The following is an 18,624-nucleotide window of genomic DNA, read 5'->3' on the forward strand; positions in this document are numbered from 1 at the left end:
TTTTAATTAATAAAAATCAATTCTAAAAAATCTATCTGGTAAAAAAAATATATATATAAGCAAGTATTTATGCAGTGCTTGTATAATATCATATTACCATTGAAATGATCCAGAATATAGATTTAAATCTGATGTAAATTACAGGTATCAATGGAGGAAGGACAATGTTGCAGTGAGAAATAGTCGACAAGTTGCTGTAGATTCCAAACTGGGCACCATTACTTTTACACGGGTGGACAATACAGACTTTGGAACTTATCAGTGCTTCGCCAGTAACAGTTATGGCACTGCCCTATCACAACCAATACAAGTGAAATTAGCTTGTAAGTTATCATCATCAATATTTGTCAGCATTAGCAGGACCAATTAATTAATCTCTTAGTTTCATTTGTGTAAGGCAGTGAGAGGTACTTTGTCAAATTAGAAATGAAAAGTCAGAATATATCCACATTTAGTGAACTTGATATTCTTAAGTTAGTGACTTTACTGAAATTTGGCACAGGAATTCACATCATCAATGCCAGTACCTTATTCATTCAAAGTATATATTTGAAATGATCATGGATTGCACAAGCAACAAGATTTAAGGTTCCAAAAATAAATAATATTCTACTCATAAGGATTTATAACATACAGTATATATTATATATTGCCAGGATATCATTCTGGTAAAAGTTTACTCTTTACTCTCAATAAATGAAGTGCAAATAAAAGAAAGACCATAGATTTACTGCTGCTGACATTAAATAAATGCACGTTTCTTTATAGTTTTGGGAAGTTTTCCAGATGCCCCAGTGACTATGGACTGTACGGAGAATCAGGATTGTGTGATCCAGTGTCGCGGCCGTCCATCATGTGAGCCCGCATCTGAGTGTCGAGTGGAGTGGAAGAAAGGCCCGGGTACTGATAACAATGTCCAAGTATCAGACAGGATAGCAGTGGATGGCGAGGGTAGGATTTTGATAATGAAATAGAATGAGTCCGTGGATGGTTAGGATAGGGTTTTGATAATAAGATAGAATGAGACAGCAAATGGCAAGGGTAGGCTTTGCATATAGAAAAGAATCAGACGAAATAGGTCTTTATTCTATAAACCCCACAGGATGATCTGAGTGTCCTTTTTTTGTTATATTACCAAATCAAGAAGTTTTTTTTTTCAAATGTGTATATTGGTAAAATTTATTGTGTCTACAAGTCTTCATCTCACTAATGACAAATTACAGAATTTGCCAAATTAATCTAGTTACAGTGCTCATGAAATGTAGATGAAAATTCATTTTCTTTGTAGGAAATTTGCACATTTTGAATGTAAAGCAGGAAGACTGGGTCCCTGGACAGGATTATGGCTGTGGACTGTGGAATGAAGTGACCAGGACGTTTACTAAAGGCAGTATGACGTCCCTCCGGATCATCAGTAAGTATTACACAGTTTACTGTTTATAATTGATCTCCAAAACTGATATGTCAAATACCAGGGATATGTTGAAGTGAGCTGGCAGTCCTGACTGTAACATATACTGATTATCTAATTCAGTATTTTGAATCCTCAGATATTTTTAAATATTTAGACAATCCTCTACAGGGTTCGACACTAACTTTTTTACCTTGGTGGACCGCAGGTCCTCTAGTAAAAAAATTATTGGTGGACCTTCTCAAATTCTGGTGGACCTTCATAAATGTTTGAATTATTGAATGAATTCATTATTCATTACCAAGGCTTGATACTAGCTTATGTACCCAGTCTAGTCAGACTTATAAAGTATAAGTTTAACCAGTCAACAGAAACAAATCAATTAGTCAGGAGTTTTCAGCAATATTGTGAAACATACAATAAATATAGTCATGTAATTTCAAACAATTTGTTATTTTAATATTATTTATTTACAAAGGTAAAAACCTGCATTTCGCTCCTAACGGTAGATAAAATTTAAAATCCCAATAATTGAGTTGTTCATATAAACAAGTGAATTTTTCATATATCTATGGCTAGAACAATTTTTTACTACGATGCAAAACTGACAAAAGTATATGTATTTAATTATTATTTTTTAAAATTATTATTTATTCAAATAAACTGTGGTCAATGATTCTTTTAAGTGATATAAAGTATAGCAGAAAAAAACAGGAACTGCAGATATGTTCATAAAATATTAATCAGGCCTGTTTGAAGATCTAAAAAATAAACAATGCATAAATGCAGCTGTCAATCAATTCTGATTATCTCCAAACCTGGCCATCAGTGTGCGTTCAGGCACGATTTTTACATGCTTATTTTTCAAGGTCTGTGTTGAATGTTCTTGCGTCTCAATGTTATTGTTATTGTAGTCATCAATATTACCTAAAACAAATTTTACCATATTTATTTCTTGTAAAATACAAGTAATGATGAATTAATCGTTTGATTTACAGATGTCGATTTATCGAAAAAAAAGGAATTTTACCGTGTTTTTTTTAAAATACGGTGTTTTAAATTTTAGTGCACCAACGGTCCACCTAGTCCAGAACATTTGGTGGACCTTCTGATTTTATGGTGGACTCGTGTCCCCGGTCCACCGTTAGTGTCGAACCCTGCTCTATGTGTGAGATCTGGAGAATTGCCTTTTATGTAAACTATTACCTGAGGGGTCTTGTATTTTAGTCTTGTATCAATAAAACCAGAGAGGCCTATAAGGTTTCCTCTTCATCTGTCTGCCCCTCTGTCATTTGATAATTGTATAATATATGTATTTTGTAGGATCTACGACTAAGCTGATGGAGCCAAAGCCAGTATATTCAGCCAATACAAAGGCTTTTCTTGGACAGAAAGCATCACTGCAGTGTATTTTTGCAGGAAGGTTAGTACAGCATTCTTTAAATGGATCAATTTCTGTATGTGAAAACCATGTGTGTGCCTATTTCAGTAAATTATCAATCTATTGAGAATAGGTTATGTCACTTTTTAGACTGTCAAATATTGGAGTTGTCAGTGTTTTACTTTTAGGAATAGAATTTTCATATGTACATTTATAGTTATGAATTGGTGCAGTTATAACTGTACATAAAGCACATTGTGAATATCTCTAAAATATGTACACTATCATTTATGTTACTGGTATGTATAAGGACAGGTTTATGTCTGTAAATCAAAGATCTAGTCCCAATTGTTCTAGAGATTTCTTTGATGGTAAAGAAAGTTAAAAAAAGACACTGATTTTAAAGCAGTTCAGTAAACATGGGTGGTTGAGTGGTTCAGCTAGTGTGCTAATAATTGCCAAACAATTTGTATGAAAACATCGATTTGATGATAGATTGTATTTGCTAACAAGGTCATTGTATCAACCAGGCATTTGTGAAATGTTGACTTTAAACAAGACTATTGAGTATTGATATCCGTGTATCATGAACTTATTGTCACTAGCTTGCTTCATTTAGGAATTGTTCATAATTATGTAGATTGTGCATCTGGGAATCAATTTGGAGACATAATTTTGATTTTTTTAAGGTCACCTGAGTCACTCAGGTGACCTATTGCTATCTGTTTTCGTATGTCGTCATCCGTCGGTCATAAACTTTTGAACATTTTCAGCTTCTTCTCTTGAACCACTGAACCAATTTCAAGCAATTTTGGCATATAGCATCTATGGGTGAAGGGGTACAAAAATTGTGAATTTCATGGTCCCTGCCCCCCTGGGGCCTGAGGGATGGGGCTAAAACCATCAAAATTAGTGCTATCTTTAAAAATCTTCTTCTTTACTCCTGGACATCAAGCAGTCAAACTGTTGGCATGATTGTAATAAGCATTGAGCCCTCTACCAAAATTGTGAAATTCATGGCCCCAGGGTCAGGGGTTCTGGTGCTAGGGTGGGGCTATATAGATCATATAGTGAAAGTGCATTATTTCTTTGAAAATCTTCTTCTCTACTCCTGGGTATTATTGAAACAACTTGAATACATAGTTATGATAAGCAAGGGTGACTCTACCAAAATTGTGAAATTCATAGCCCCAGGGTCAGGGGTTTTGGTGCTATGGCGGGGCTATATAGATCATATAGTGAAAGTGCATTATTTCTTTGAAAATCTTCTTCTCTACTCCTGGGTATTATTTAAACAAATTAAATACATAGTTATGATAAGCAAGAGTGACTCTACCAAAATTGTGAATTTCATGGCCCCAGGGTCAGGGGTTCTGGTGCTAGGGTGGGGCTATATAGATCATATAGTGAAAGTGCATTATTTCTTTGAAAATCTTCTTCTCTACTCCTGGGTATTATTTAATACATAGTTATGATAAGCAAGAGTGACTCTACCAAAATTGTGAATTTCATAGCCCCAGGGTCGGGGGTTCTGGTGTTAGGGTGGGGCTATATAGATCATATAGTGAAAGTGCATTATTTCTTTGAAAATCTTCTTCTCTACTCCTGGGTATTATTTAAACAAATTAAATACATAGTTATGATAAGCAAGAGTGACTCTAACAAAATTGTGAAATTCATAGCCCCAGGGTCAGGGGTTCTGGTGCTAGGGTGGGGCTGTATAGATCTTATAGTGAAAGTGCATTATTTCTTTGAAAATCTTCTTCTCTACTCCTGGGAATTATTTAAACAAATTAAATACATAGTTATGATAAGCAAGGATGCCTCTTCCAAAATTGTGAATTTCATGGCCTCAGGGCCAAGGGTTCTGGTGAAGGGGGAGGGGGGCTCTATTGATTATACAGTGAAAAAGCAGAATTTCTTTGAAAATCTTCTTTTCTGCTCCTGGTTAAAAAGCAAAGAAGCTAAATGTATAGTTATGATGAGCAAGAGTGTTTCTTCAAGAGTAGTGAATTGCATGACTCCTGGGTCAGATGTACTGGTGTAAGGGTGGGGCTCTTGTTAATATAGTGAAAATGCATTAATTCTATTAAATAATCTGTCTGCTCTTAGTGTTAAGCAGATAAACAAAGTGATAACTTATGATGAGCAAACTTCTGGTCCCAGGGTGAGAGGCTCTGGTGTTTCTTGGTGGGGAGGGGGGGCTCTATTGATAATATAGTGAATCTGTAGTAAAAATGCATTATTTCTTTAAAAATTTTCACTGCACTTGGGCATATCAGAGGCAAAAAGAGTAAAAGTTTTAATAAGGAAGGGTATTTTTACCAGATTTTTGAACATCTGGACCATTTGGTCAAGTATTCTGGTCTTCGCCAGGGCTCTATTCATTTGTATTCTACTGAGAGGAGTTATTCCCCTTTGCCGTTTACTTTTGATAATTAATCACTGTAAACAATGTACTTGAAAGGTTAATAGAATAAGAGAATTATGCAAGATTTTTTATTGTATAATACAGAAAGTATTTTCATAGTTTTACTGATCAGGTAGACTTGTAAGTAATAGATAAATAAAAATGAGACAAAAAATAACTTGTCTTTTTAAATGTTCATCAAAGACCAAGAGAGGCCAATGTAAGAGATTCCAACAAGGAATTAAAATAGTACAGAAGCACTGATTAGTTTGTTAATATACTGGTGATAGTGATAAATGGGGAACAGATTAGAACCTAATTTACAAACTGTTAATGAATACTAGACTAATTATTTGTTGATCCTGATCACCCTATTTTTCTTGCTTTTGGGCAATAAAGCTTCACCTTTCAGTTCATTTTATACTCTATGGATCCTCAAAATTGTTGTATTATACTCAGGTGACCATTAAGGCCCTTGGGCCTCTTGTTTATTTTATGTATTCATATTTATTTTTTCTTACAAAAAGATAAAATAAATAAATACTGGAGCTATTAATTGAGTTGCATCATCTTTAATGCACTTACGATTATTTTAAATGAATAAGATTAATGATATTTTTTTCCTGTTTTGTTGAAGCATGGTGTAAGTTTTTATTAGATAATAAACTGTCCATAAGTTCATGCACCCTGGTCTACATAACAGATAATTATTAATATTGGATTTTATATATATGCATGTATGTTCATTACAATAAAAATGAAGTTAAAAAAACAACTTTGACATCACAAGGTCCAAGGTTCTGCAAGACACTCCGCAACCTTGAGAATTTTCGACAACAAACAACATTATAGCTTCCACCCTGTTACAAAAATAGGACCTTGTGTTATATTAGGTCTTCATGGTGTCATGAACCACCATAAATTCTGATTGTTGTTGATATAAATATTAAATTTTTCTTTTAAATAATTCCTTGAAAAAAATGAGAAGATAATTGAATTTTTAGAAAGGAGACATAACCAATCATAATGCCTCAGTAGGGTTATATTCTGTGGACACATTGCAATTATTTGAGAAAGTCATTGACTCTTTTGATATCGGTTGACACTGATTTATCAAGCATATTGGAAGTAGTGATTTTAGCCTTGGATGTTATAATTCTCTGTAAATTTCACTTCCCAGGAGGGAGTTGATAAATGAAGTCACCTGCATCAAATGTCAGTACTTGCTTATTTTAGTGTTGTAATTTTTGATAGCATTGTATGTTTCAAACTTCAAAGTTTGTAAACAGAAATCTGACAAACTAATTTTTGTATCATCTTTTAAATTAAATGAGGGGCTCCTTAGAACAATGTAGGATATGTAACCAAATGATTTAAAATCCAATATTTACATTTGCAACCAGGGCCCCAATTTTAAAGCAGGAGCATTTTATCTTTCAACTTCTAATGGACTGTCTAAAAGTTAAGTTTTTTTTATGAATTTATGTCATTATGAATACTGGTAAGATGTAAGTCTGACACCTGAGGCCTGTTCAACAGAGCGAACGTCCGCGAGCGCTCACGAACATTTCTGTTGGAGGGATAAGGAATTTTAGAGAGCGCTTGCGGACGTTCGTTCTGTTGAACAGGCCTCTGTTAATGAAATTTGATATTATATCAGACAAACTTTTTGGTCATACAGCTTAAAGTTTCCTCATGTCAAAACAGTATGATATATTCTGCATATAAGTATAAACAGAAACTTAACCAAAAGAAATATGGGTTGAATTTGTTGTGCATCTTCTAAAAACATTTGATTAAAGCTTATTACCGGTATGTGACAGGTGTAATTCTGCAGGAATGAAGTTAGATACCTGCTCGTTTCCCTTTTGTGGCTTCTGAAATATAGCTGCTTTTGATTGATTTGATAACCAGTGATGCTCATGTCTATTTACATATATATCTGAGTATTTATTCTAGCTTATGATGTTTGACTTGTCCTTTTTGTAGTTCACATGATATGCCCTTTTGTTTCAGTCCTATCCCCACCATAAGCTGGAAGACTCCACAACTTGAACCAATAGATTTTACCAATAGTGCAAAATATGAGCTGGATGATTTTGGTAGAAAGCTAGTGGTGAAGGATTTGACTATTGATGATGAGGGGTCCTACACTTGTATTGCAAATAATCAAGTTCAGCAACAGGCCTTTTTAAATGTTACATGTGAGTCATTGAATTCATTATCAGATATATACTACAAATTTAGGAAATTCCAGGCATTTTTGAGATCATTTATTCTAAATTAACTCCACTAATTTTGTTGTAGAAAATGATTGAAAGCATTTTAGATTAAGCTAGATCATTGTTGTACTTTAAATGATTTGGGTTGCATGCATACACATTCTTTAAAAAGAAATTTTAACGATAAAGGGAAAAGATATCTCATTTAAGATTTTTCAGTGGATGATGAATTGATAATTTTGATGTATTAATTCACTTTTCTAGCTCCTCCTTTCTTTGATCCACAAAGCAATAACCCACAGATGTCTGACACTTATGTCTCTGCTCAAAAGAATGCAGTGTTTTACTGTGATGTTGTGTCAGTGCAAGGAGAAGTTCCCCCCTCACCTCCTATATGGAAGAAAAATGGCAGAGACATTGGGGCCAGTCAAGGTCAACAGAAAATATTTGGATATTACAACTTTGTACAATCATGATTATAATATTATTTCCTACAAGTTTTAAAATTAAGCCTCATTAAAGACCACTTGATGGGCATTTTTGCTAGGTTTTTTGCAGTGCAGCTAAATTTATTTTAGTATAATTACAAATCATAAGATCTTGATTTACTTTGAAACTATTTTGTAGTCATTTGACAGGATATTGAACCTGGCTTAAAAATTAACAGGCTACCCATTAGGGTGCAATTCACAAAAATGGCAAGCAGCAGAAATTACCCTTCATGTGGTCAAACATTGAATTGTATTATGGTCAAACCTCGTTATCTCAAACTGAATGGGATCAAGAAAAAACTTTGAGATATGCGTAGATTCGATATTCAGGGTAAAATACTTGAAGAAGGGGTTGGGACTTCCAAATCACTTCGACATATCCATGGTATTCGAGATATCAGTGTTCGAGATACCGAAGTTCAACTGTATTTCTGTTTGACGCTTGATGATTTGCACTGCACTTTTAAATCTGCACCTCTTTTATGCATGCAAAAGGGGACTTGAATGAAATGCGTTCATGTTTTGGATATTTCAGTAGGTTTAAAATACTTGGTAAGTTCGGACATGAAGGAACTGACAGTGTTAGAGGTTAAAAAGCCCATTCCTTCACGACCAGGATCTGGGTCGACAGGAAGTTACCAGTGTGTTTCGGAAAACAGTGAAGGCATGATCTTTAAGGATGCGTTTCTAGCAGTTATTGGTAAGTACAGAAAGTGAGGGGAGGAAGACATCTATGAGAGATAGAGAATTGTCATCTACGTGTAAGCAGTAGGATATCAAGATTATCTCATGTCACGCTTGTAGCAACAGCTTTTAGTGTGACATTACAATATCACCACAAATTTAATTTCCAGTTAGAAAATTTACCAAATGGTATATCTAAGTATTACAAATCACTACCCACTGGAAGACAGAATCATTTAAGTTAAAAACCTCCATTGCAGATCCCATTATGGTTTTCCTCAAACCAGAAAAATTGTACCGCATAGACAGAGAAAGCCTGTTGACTCTAGCAGTGGACGCTAGGACAGACCCAGCATTGACTTTACGATATAAATGGAGATTTACAAATCTGGATAATGTGACCAAATCTGTATCAAATAAAGGGCAATGGACACTGTCCAACAATAATAGGAATCTCACCATCAATGCACGAGGGTTAAATAAAGAACAATTTTTTAATATTGTTGGACGATACAGTGTGGAAGTATATCATCAATATGATGCTGAATTTGTCCATGTGGATGTTGTTACTGACATACCTGCAAGTAAGTACTTATTCAGTACTACTGTTATATAAGTAATGTGTATTCATTAGTTATCCTATTAGTATCTGGAAAGTCAGAAATCATAGTCTGGAATGTACGCAGAAATTGTAGACATATCTTTTTCCATGATGTACATTTTTAGATTCACTTAATGATCTGACTGTGAATTATTAGTTCATGCAAAACCTGTTTGTAAAAGTATTGCAAATGTATAACTATATTTCAAGTTTAATGGACCCTTAATTGAAGTTAATTCAGCTATTTGTGATATGACTTTGAAAGGAGATCATGACACATATACATCTAATTAGGAATATGGAAAGTTGTTGCCATACATGTATGTTATACTCAGGCAACATTTTACTGCTCTTGAATTGTAAATTCTTTTATGTGTAAGCAGAGCAAAGGTGACATAACTGAAAGTTGGAATATAGGGTTTATAAATGGGTAAAAAAGTGGAATAGGAATTAATTATGGCAGTTTCAGCTAAACACATTTTAAATGTGAGTTTAATTGTGAGTGAATCTAGATTCACTTACATGTACATTTATAAACCTGTGGAAAAAGTTTGTCTACAAGTTTAGGGGTAGTTCTTAAGAATGGTACATTAGTGAATATTATCTGTACTAATACAGGTGTAGTTAAACTTAACCAAGTGACAGAGAGGCTAGTATCTGAAGACTTTTCTACTTTCGCCATGTTGCTTTATCATTGGGGTACATACTTTCTTGTATTTGATCCAGTTATGTTGCAATGAAACCTCAAGATCAACTGCACCCACATTAGCTATTTCCTCCTTGTGAAAGGGTTTCTCATTTTCAACACCCCTTTTTTCATATAACAAGTTGTTTGTATGACTTATTTATTGTAAAAACCTATGACTTATTGACCTTTGATGGTGGCTTTTGTTCTTAGATGTCACCGACCCATTACCACCTGGTAAGAACAACACCACTATGGATCTTATGGCTTTGAATGTTTCATTAACATTATTTTATTTTCAGTTAAATTGAATAATTATAGCAGTGTAGAGTTTATGTTATGATCCGAACAAATTTATTGATAGCTTTTACTGTGTAAAAATTTTGTCAGTAAATGACCAGATGCACTCATCATTATCAGCAATTTAAAGACAAGGGAAATAACTTGTACAATGTCAGACTGAAGTCATGTAGATCTTCAACATCAAAATGAAAATTAATAAATAATTAATAAATAAATAATAACAAAAAAAAAAAAATCAAACAAACAAAACAAAAAACAGGAAATCTGCTACACAGATTTTTTTCTATATCACTCGGAAAAAAGAAAACAGCATGACAGATATTTTTCATTGAATACCTATTATTTTTTGATTTATTAAACAGTTGTTTATTTACTGTATAAGGGATAGGCTGGTTGAGGATTAACTTTCTCCATTGATTTGGTGTTTTGTGCATGTATTAGGTTTTAGTAGATGCATGTATTTATTTCAATGATGGAGTCCTACATATAAATATCTTGAAATTTCCATTTTTTTCCCCTGTTACATTTATGTTGTATGATTATTTAATTTTTATTTTATCAGTATAATTACAATAATTCACTTGATTCTTATCATTCTGCACATTAGAAGTTGGCCAGTGCACACAGTGTACAGTACTTATATGTTATGTGTGTAATTTGTTTTTGAAAAAAATGTTTTCTTCAGTTTAGGCAATATTTTCCTTTTTAGCTCACCTCAATAAAGTTGAGATCACCTCAGTTAAGTTGAGATGAACTTTCGTGCTACAGCCTGGCATCTGAATCACAGCATTCCAGACTAACGTTTTGAGAGCTGGTCAATTCTAAAGAAACTATAGAGCCTACAAGGATGCAACCCTTGCATGGGTGATGCATCTTGGGATGCACGTATTACTAGACATGCTTTGGATGACATATTTTCTGGAACTTGCATTGATAATGTAGCTATTACACACTCTACTAGCTAGACACTCAGGGCTCTCAACTGTCTATAATTGGGGCCATTCAAGGGTCCCATTCCTAATTCAAAAAGGGTACCATTTTTTCCTGATTGAATGTGTTAATTTTCCCAGTAGTCATTTCTCCCAAAAATTAGAGAAAATATAGTTGGATATGTAATCACCAAACTTGCTATTCATATTCCTCTGCATTGCAAAACAAAAATTTAGTTGATAACAAAAACCAGAAACCCAATATATGATTTTAAAGTATAATGGTTATCCCAAAATTTCCCAAAAGGTCACTTTTTTCCCAAATCTTTACCACCCCGGCCCCATTCCGAAAAAGTGGTGTGAGAGCCCTGACACTACCAGATTTGCTTTGGATGCTGCATCAGACCTACAGGGTATATGTTCCAGATGTGAGAACTAGTGAAAAGTTTTTGACCAGTCCTTTCCAAAATAATTCTAAGCCTTACTTTTACCAAACTTGCATGGTTGCTGCATTTAGGAGTTCACACTACCAGACTTACCTTGGATACTGAGTTTGACCTATATTTCCAGATGAGTGATGGTTTTTGGTGTAGGTCCATAAGTCCATCTTGAAACAAACTGCATTTTTGATGCATCAAGGGTTACAACACCAACAGTTGTATTGAGGAACAAGTATTTTAAGTTGTGTAATGACTTGAAAGGCCTAGTATGATGAACTATGTGTAAATAATAGATCTTACTGAGCATTCCTTTTGTGTTAGATTTTGACTTGTATTTAATATTTATGTAGGTGATCTTGGTGATCTCTGATAACTTTTGCTTTAATGTGAATTCATATAAAATTCTTGTTTCTCTTTCTTCCAGTTTCCCAAGCACCCCCATCTGAGGCTAATTTATGGTTCCTGGGAATTATCTTTGGAATCCTCATCCTGATCATCGTCATCATCTTAATTATATGTATGCTTTATCGCAATACTTGTAAAAGTGGAACATATCCAGGTAAGTATAATATTACAAGTATTTCTTAAACAAGGGCACCCCAAGGTTAAGCTTTCATCAAGAGGGGCAGTGAATAATTTACATATCCTCTGATAATTAGGGCAACAGAAAGCAAAACATCCTAAAATGTTAGAACAACACAGAGTTGGCAACCCTCAGAAAGAGAAACAAAGAGCACAACATCCTTCACAAATGGCATCACAAAGATTAGTATAAATATTCCTCAAAAAAGGGTCAATACAAAGCTCTTTATTCTCAAAAAAAGCTGGCACAGCTTTAAGCTTAGCATTCCACAAAAAAATATATATATGCTCCACAAAGCTTGGCATCCCATAAAAAAAAAGTACCTCACAAAGCTTGGCATATCACATAAAGAGTACCCCACAAAGCTTGGCATCTCGCGGAAAAAGTACCCCACAAAGCTTGGCATATCACAGAAAAAGTACCCCACAAAGCTTGGCATATCACAAAAAAAGTATCCCACAAAGCTTGGCATCTCACAGAAAAAGTACCCCACAAAGCTTGGCAACTCGCAAACTTTCTACTCCATCATGTAACTCACAAAAAGGTACCTCACAAAGCTTGGCATATCACATAAAGAGTACCCCATTAAATTTGGCATATCACAAAAAGTACCCCGCAAAGCTTGGCATATCACAGAAAGAGTACCCCACAAAGCTTGGCAACTCGCAAAAAAATACCCCACAAAGCTTGGAATATCACAAAAAAGTACCCCACAAAGCTTGGCATATAAAAAAAGTACCCACAAAGTTTTGTTATCTCACAAAAAGTACCCCACAAAGCTTGGCAACTCGCAAAAAAAAATACCCCACAAAGCTTGGAATATCACAAAAAAGTACCCCACAAAGCTTGGCATATAAAAAAAGTACCCACAAAGTTTTGTTATCTCACAAAAAGTACCCCACAAAGCTTGGCATATCACAAAAAAAAGTACCCACAAAGTTTAAAATATCGCAAAAAATACCCCCACAAAGCTTGGCATATCAGAGAAAGAGTACCCCACAAAGCTTTGCAACTCGCAAAAAAATACCCCACAAAGCTTGGAATATCACAAAAAAGTACCCCACAAAGCTTGGCATATAAAAAAAGTACCCACAAAGTTTTGTTATCTCACAAAAAGTACCCCACAAAGCTTGGCATATCACAAAAAAAGTACCCACAAAGTTTAAAATATCGCAAAAAATACCCCACAAAGCTTGGCATATCACAGAAAGAGTACCCCACAAAGCTTGGCAACTCGCAAAAAAATACCCCACAAAGCTTGGAATATCACAAAAAAGTACCCCACAAAGCTTGACATATAAAAAAAGTACCCACAAAGTTTTGTTATCTCACAAAAAGTACCCCACAAAGCTTGGCATATCACATAAAGAGTACCCCACAAAGCTTGGCAACTCGCAAAAAAAAATACCCCACAAAGCTTGGAATATCACAAAAAAGTACCCCACAAAGCTTGGCATATAAAAAAAGTACCCACAAAGTTTTGTTATCTCACAAAAAGTACCCCACAAAGCTTGGCATATCACAAAAAGGACCCCGCAAAGCTTAAAATATCGCAAAAAATACCCCACAAAGCTTGGCATATCACATATAGAGTACCCCACAAAGCTTGACAACTCACAAAAAAGTACCCCACAAAGCTTGGCATCTCACAAAAAGAGTACCCCACAAAAATGACATATTACAAATAGAGCACCCATAAAAGCTTGACATATTATTAAAAGAGTAACCCACAAAGTTTGGCATACATCATGAAAAGTAAACTTTTCCCTCTAACTTTGAGTAGAAACTGACTTGGGAGGGCAGAGTTAATTTATTGGGTACATGCATTAACAAATACAAGCTCTGGTTGGGGCTCATTCGAGGATTAGAGAATGACATTAACTGGAGGGAAAGTATGTCTTTGATATTGTGTCATAGAAACTAGCATTGCATCAGTGCTGTCACCATGTTCAGAAAAGAATCAAGTTTTCTATTGTTTTTTTTTGTATTAGTGGATGAGAAGGAGGTAGCAGCAGGGCATGATCCAGAAAAAGAATTGGCAGACAGTGGATTCCATGATTTGTCTAGAGCGTAAGTGCTGAAGTAATCACTGCACAATATGGTAGTGTCTCTGTGTAGTGCTTCACTTTATATCTTACTAAATTTTATTTGGGACAAGATAAAGAAAGACAGTTAAATCTGAAGTCTCTTAATGAACAATCTTATGAGTTATATAAATGAATTAATTTTTCAATATTTCAGAGATGAAGATGGTCACAAGTATGACAACATTTCTCTGTCTGATGACTTTGGTAAGCAGATAGAGAGTGATGAAGACAGTATGGGGGAATATGGAGGAGATTTAGACATTAGTAAATTTAATGAGGATGGATCTTTTATAGGAATATATGCTGACAAATTAGCACAGAATTCAAAACAGTCAACAGTCTGACACAAACAATGTGTGTGAAAATGCTTGCCATTAAAAATTGACATTGCCAGTAAAGAAGTTGTAAATCCGTAGATTCACAGTAATGGAATAATGGATAAGGAAGTTTCACCATAAAAACAGATTCCTTTGAACTATAGACTACAGATCCACTGCCACTCTATCTCTCGGAGGTTTGAGAGGTAGAATCCTTCAGCTCTGTTGAAAATGAGTTCACTGTGAAACTAGTCAAGGACATTATTGTGCAGGGGCAGCCATGAACTCTAAGGCGGATTGATATCTATTTTCTATCGTGCTTTTGTGCTGTATGTAGAGTAATAAAGAATATCAAATGCTGAGCTTCCAGCAAATATTTATACAGAGGTGGACCATTAAATATTCTTTTTTGGACTCTATGAACACATTCCAGGGTTTAACCAGGCATCATAGTTTGTTTATTTTTTCCAGGTGACTTTACATATTTCAGTTGAAATATATGTTTGACTTGAAATCCTTAATTATATCCAATTCATGGCAATCTGTATCATTTTTTATACCCCCCGCAAACGAAGTTTAGGGGGGGTATATTGGAATCAGCATGTCCGTCTGTCTGTAGACGAGATTTTGTCCGGACCATTTCTTGGAAACTGTTGGAAGGATTTGTCTAAAAATTTGTACACTTATTATTCACCATATGAAGGTGTGCACCTGGTATTTTCATTATGATTGGATAATTATTTTGCATTTTACAGGTGTTTTTTCATTTTTATTATGTGGTTTTGTCTGGATCTGTTCCCAGAGACTATTGCATAGATTTGTATGAAAATTTGTACACTTATTGTTTACCATATGAAGATGTGCACCTGGTATTTTCAACATTATTTGATAATTTTTCTGAATTTTACAGGTGTTTTTTTTTTTTATTTTTATTGACTTAGTCATTTTGGGTTCATGTCTAAGGTTTGAGACATAGAATCTAGAACATCTGTACAAAAATGTGAACTACAGCTTAAAACTACTCATTAGAACTAAAAAAAAACACAAAGTATTAAAAACAGTTTTTACATTACACAGGAGATAGTGTAAATCCATTTGTCCCTTGGGAGTAATGAGTGGACATGCATCCAGTTAAAGATTAATTAATGAGTTCAATGTGGGAAGCTGTTAGGGCATCTCTGATCAAGCAAGTCTTATCTGTATCTCAGGGGAATTGGGCAGAAAGAAATAAAGATCTCTGTTGTCTAAGTGTCTTACTTGTAATTTATGTCTGTCAAAATACATAGTTACTAAAACCAGCCTTTTATTTTTAAAATGAGTTTGATATAAAGGTATTAAAATCAATTTGATTTTGTATAATTAATTATGATATTTTTTTTTTCAACAATCAATTTGCAGAGTGTCATGTCTCACAAAGATGGCAGATAGTTGCAAACTATTTTTTCAATGTAATAAAAAACACTGTAATTATTAGTGTTGATGTTTTATTAGGCTGCACCTTAGTTTCATTCATTAAATAAAGTGCCCCACCACAGCATGATACGCTCATCAAATATTGTTAAATTATCATAAACAGTTTAGATTCAATTGTTCGAATGACATCTTAGCGAGACAAGGCAGTCTGCAATTTGTTGTAAAGATATAAAAATTCAAATAAAAAATATACAATAAATAATTAGTTTAAATTATATTATACAATATCATACAAGTTTTAATTATTATATACAATATCAAATTAGTTTTAATTACATCAAATTTATCTTGAAAGTAAGACTAGCCAACAAGAACAATTCAATACAACAAAAGCAATTAATTAAGAGACTGATTCCTTTTGCCCATTTCCCAAGAGATGTAGATAACACCTGCTTGATCAGAGATGCTCTGCCAGTTATCTCCTCACACTAAACTCATTAATTTATCTCTAATTTGACATGCAATTTTCTGCTATCAAAATTTTCCTTGACCAGTGCCTGATCATTACACCCATGGGAGAGGTGGAATTTTTGTTGTTACAGATTGCTGTAAAGAACATAATGAAAAAAATAAGACTAGTATTTTCTTGATTTAACACTTTTTTAATAAAGATACTGCAATACTCTGACATCTTTTGGGATTGTGTAATTTAAAAGTTAAAAGACATAGTTTTTTGATTCTAAGTCTAATGGTTTTCTAGTTATGATTTTTCCATATTTGGCCATAGCGTCTTTATTAAAGGTCAGAGCGACTTGGTTTTAATGTGCGACACACCTTCTACCCTTGATGTATCAGCTGACAAAGTTTGATAATTTGCCTTATAGTATTAAAGTTATGAGCCGGACATGAAAAAGCTAACGGACGGACGGACATGAACGCTATAACATAATTTGTCCCGTCTTAAGACGGACGTATAAAAAAATATAATGAGTAATTAAATTTTCACTGTAAATGTTTAAGGAAATTGTGAACACCTCTCACATTTAGAAAACATTAGTGATTTGGTACTTTCTCTGAAAAACCCAGCGGGGGGTATTTGTCCCTTTTGGACAGTTCTAGTTTTGTATTATTATTATATCAGCTTAAACCTTTGTTTTCAGTTAATTATGTTAAACATTCCATTTATCTCTGTACAGTAGGTACCAGGGATGGGTGCTTTTGCTACAGGTGTACGTATATGTGCTTGTCATTGTAGATACATGTATTACTTGATTATGGTATTCAAGTACAATCACGTATATTTTATACTAATGATAAATCATTTTATACATACTAGTAATGGTCCATTTCATGTAAATGCTATTTTTTCTCTATTTTTTTTATTTAAGGAGAAAATACATGCATGGGAGAACACACACATAATTAAGGTGCAATCATTTTTTTTTTAAGAATATATCTAATTTTGTATATACACACATACATGTATACTTGCATGATTTAGAAAAATGTCTCATTTTTACCAATATTATTAAGTGTTAAAACTATTTCTAATTAAAGTTAAAGATGTTTATATCACATTTATTTTTGTGGAATAGACATCTAATAGGTATGCAACTTAATTTCGTATCTAAGGTTGAATAAGTAGTAAAGTACTGTTTGTAAATTTGAATATATTGTAAATGCATGATCTCAGAAATTTTTAAATTTAATTATTTTTAAATGTATAATTTTTTTGCAATATTGCATCATGTCTTTAATGTTTCAGCTGAAAGTGTTGTGACTATATTATAAAGTAGATAGATTTGGATGTGTGTGTGTTTTTTTTTTAATTTTAGCGCTGCAGTATTTTATGCTGTACATATTTGGCCACCCAGTGAATGTGAGCAGGGCCAGTGGCATATTATGTGCAATTATTTTTGTTTGTTTGTTTGTTAAACAAACTGAAATATAAATTATATATTTTGTGATGTTTGTTTTTCTTTAATGTCCAAATGTTGAACCTTTAAAGCTAAGACACTGCCATTTAGCTTAAAATCCTCAAATCTGAGTTTGCCCATGAAATTGTTAACTTATTGTCTTTGCTTTATAATGCTACGTCAAATATTTATTCAGTCACTTGATCAACCATTGAGATTTAATAAAATCTTCAATTTAATCAGTAAAGCCTCATATGATACATACATGTACCTTACCATGTATTATAGAAATCATTTATAGGTTCCTGTCATATTGCTATCCATTCTCTCTGTTGTCCTTCATTGTGCTATGTTTAAAAAACTAATAATTCACATATTGCTCATCTGCACTACTGAACCAAATTTAGTTAAGGATCTGAATTCAATTGTGCTTGAGATCCCCACTCCTTTGGCCTTAGGCCGAGTGGACCAAACCCTGGGAAACATTGTAAAAAATAAATCTTCTCCTAGACAAACTGCATTTGAAATCCTTTACCAAAGTTGTGTTTTTCATTTCCCCTTCAAATCACAGATTAATGCCCAATGCATGGATTTTAATCATTATTGATACATGAATTGCATGGCCAAAGGTGAAGGTTAACCCCAAATGTGAACTAGTGTTTGTGTGTATATATATATATATATATATATATATATATATATATATATATATATATATATATATATATATATATATATATATATGCAACGT

General features: G+C 33.7%; 1 protein-coding gene across 5 annotated transcripts in view; it reads left to right on the top strand.

Annotated features, from left to right (window-relative positions):
• The window catches only part of LOC133189905 (neuroglian-like), a 37,983-nt gene extending 20,062 nt beyond the window's left edge, over positions 1-17,921 (top strand). For 2 of the 5 annotated variants that reach the window (XM_061325318.1, XM_061325319.1), the window contains 12 exons: positions 145-323; positions 769-951; positions 1,289-1,414; positions 2,735-2,834; positions 7,219-7,406; positions 7,689-7,856; positions 8,451-8,615; positions 8,860-9,183; positions 10,099-10,122; positions 11,982-12,116; positions 14,132-14,210; positions 14,382-17,921. In XM_061325318.1, the coding sequence (XP_061181302.1) occupies positions 145-323; positions 769-951; positions 1,289-1,414; positions 2,735-2,834; positions 7,219-7,406; positions 7,689-7,856; positions 8,451-8,615; positions 8,860-9,183; positions 10,099-10,122; positions 11,982-12,116; positions 14,132-14,210; positions 14,382-14,571 (1,861 nt within the window). In that variant the 3' untranslated portion in view covers positions 14,572-17,921. The remainder of the gene's footprint in view (positions 1-144; positions 324-768; positions 952-1,288; positions 1,415-2,734; positions 2,835-7,218; positions 7,407-7,688; positions 7,857-8,450; positions 8,616-8,859; positions 9,184-10,098; positions 10,123-11,981; positions 12,117-14,131; positions 14,211-14,381) is intronic. The other 3 variants (XM_061325320.1, XM_061325321.1, XM_061325322.1) reach the window with 3 other exon arrangements.
• Positions 17,922-18,624: the final 703 nt, after the last annotated feature.

Source organism: Saccostrea echinata, unplaced genomic scaffold, assembly GCF_033153115.1.
Source record: "Saccostrea echinata isolate AGI-Se365-2 ecotype Australia unplaced genomic scaffold, CSIRO_AGI_Sech_v1 ptg000020l, whole genome shotgun sequence".
NCBI lineage: Eukaryota > Metazoa > Mollusca > Bivalvia > Ostreida > Ostreidae > Saccostrea > Saccostrea echinata.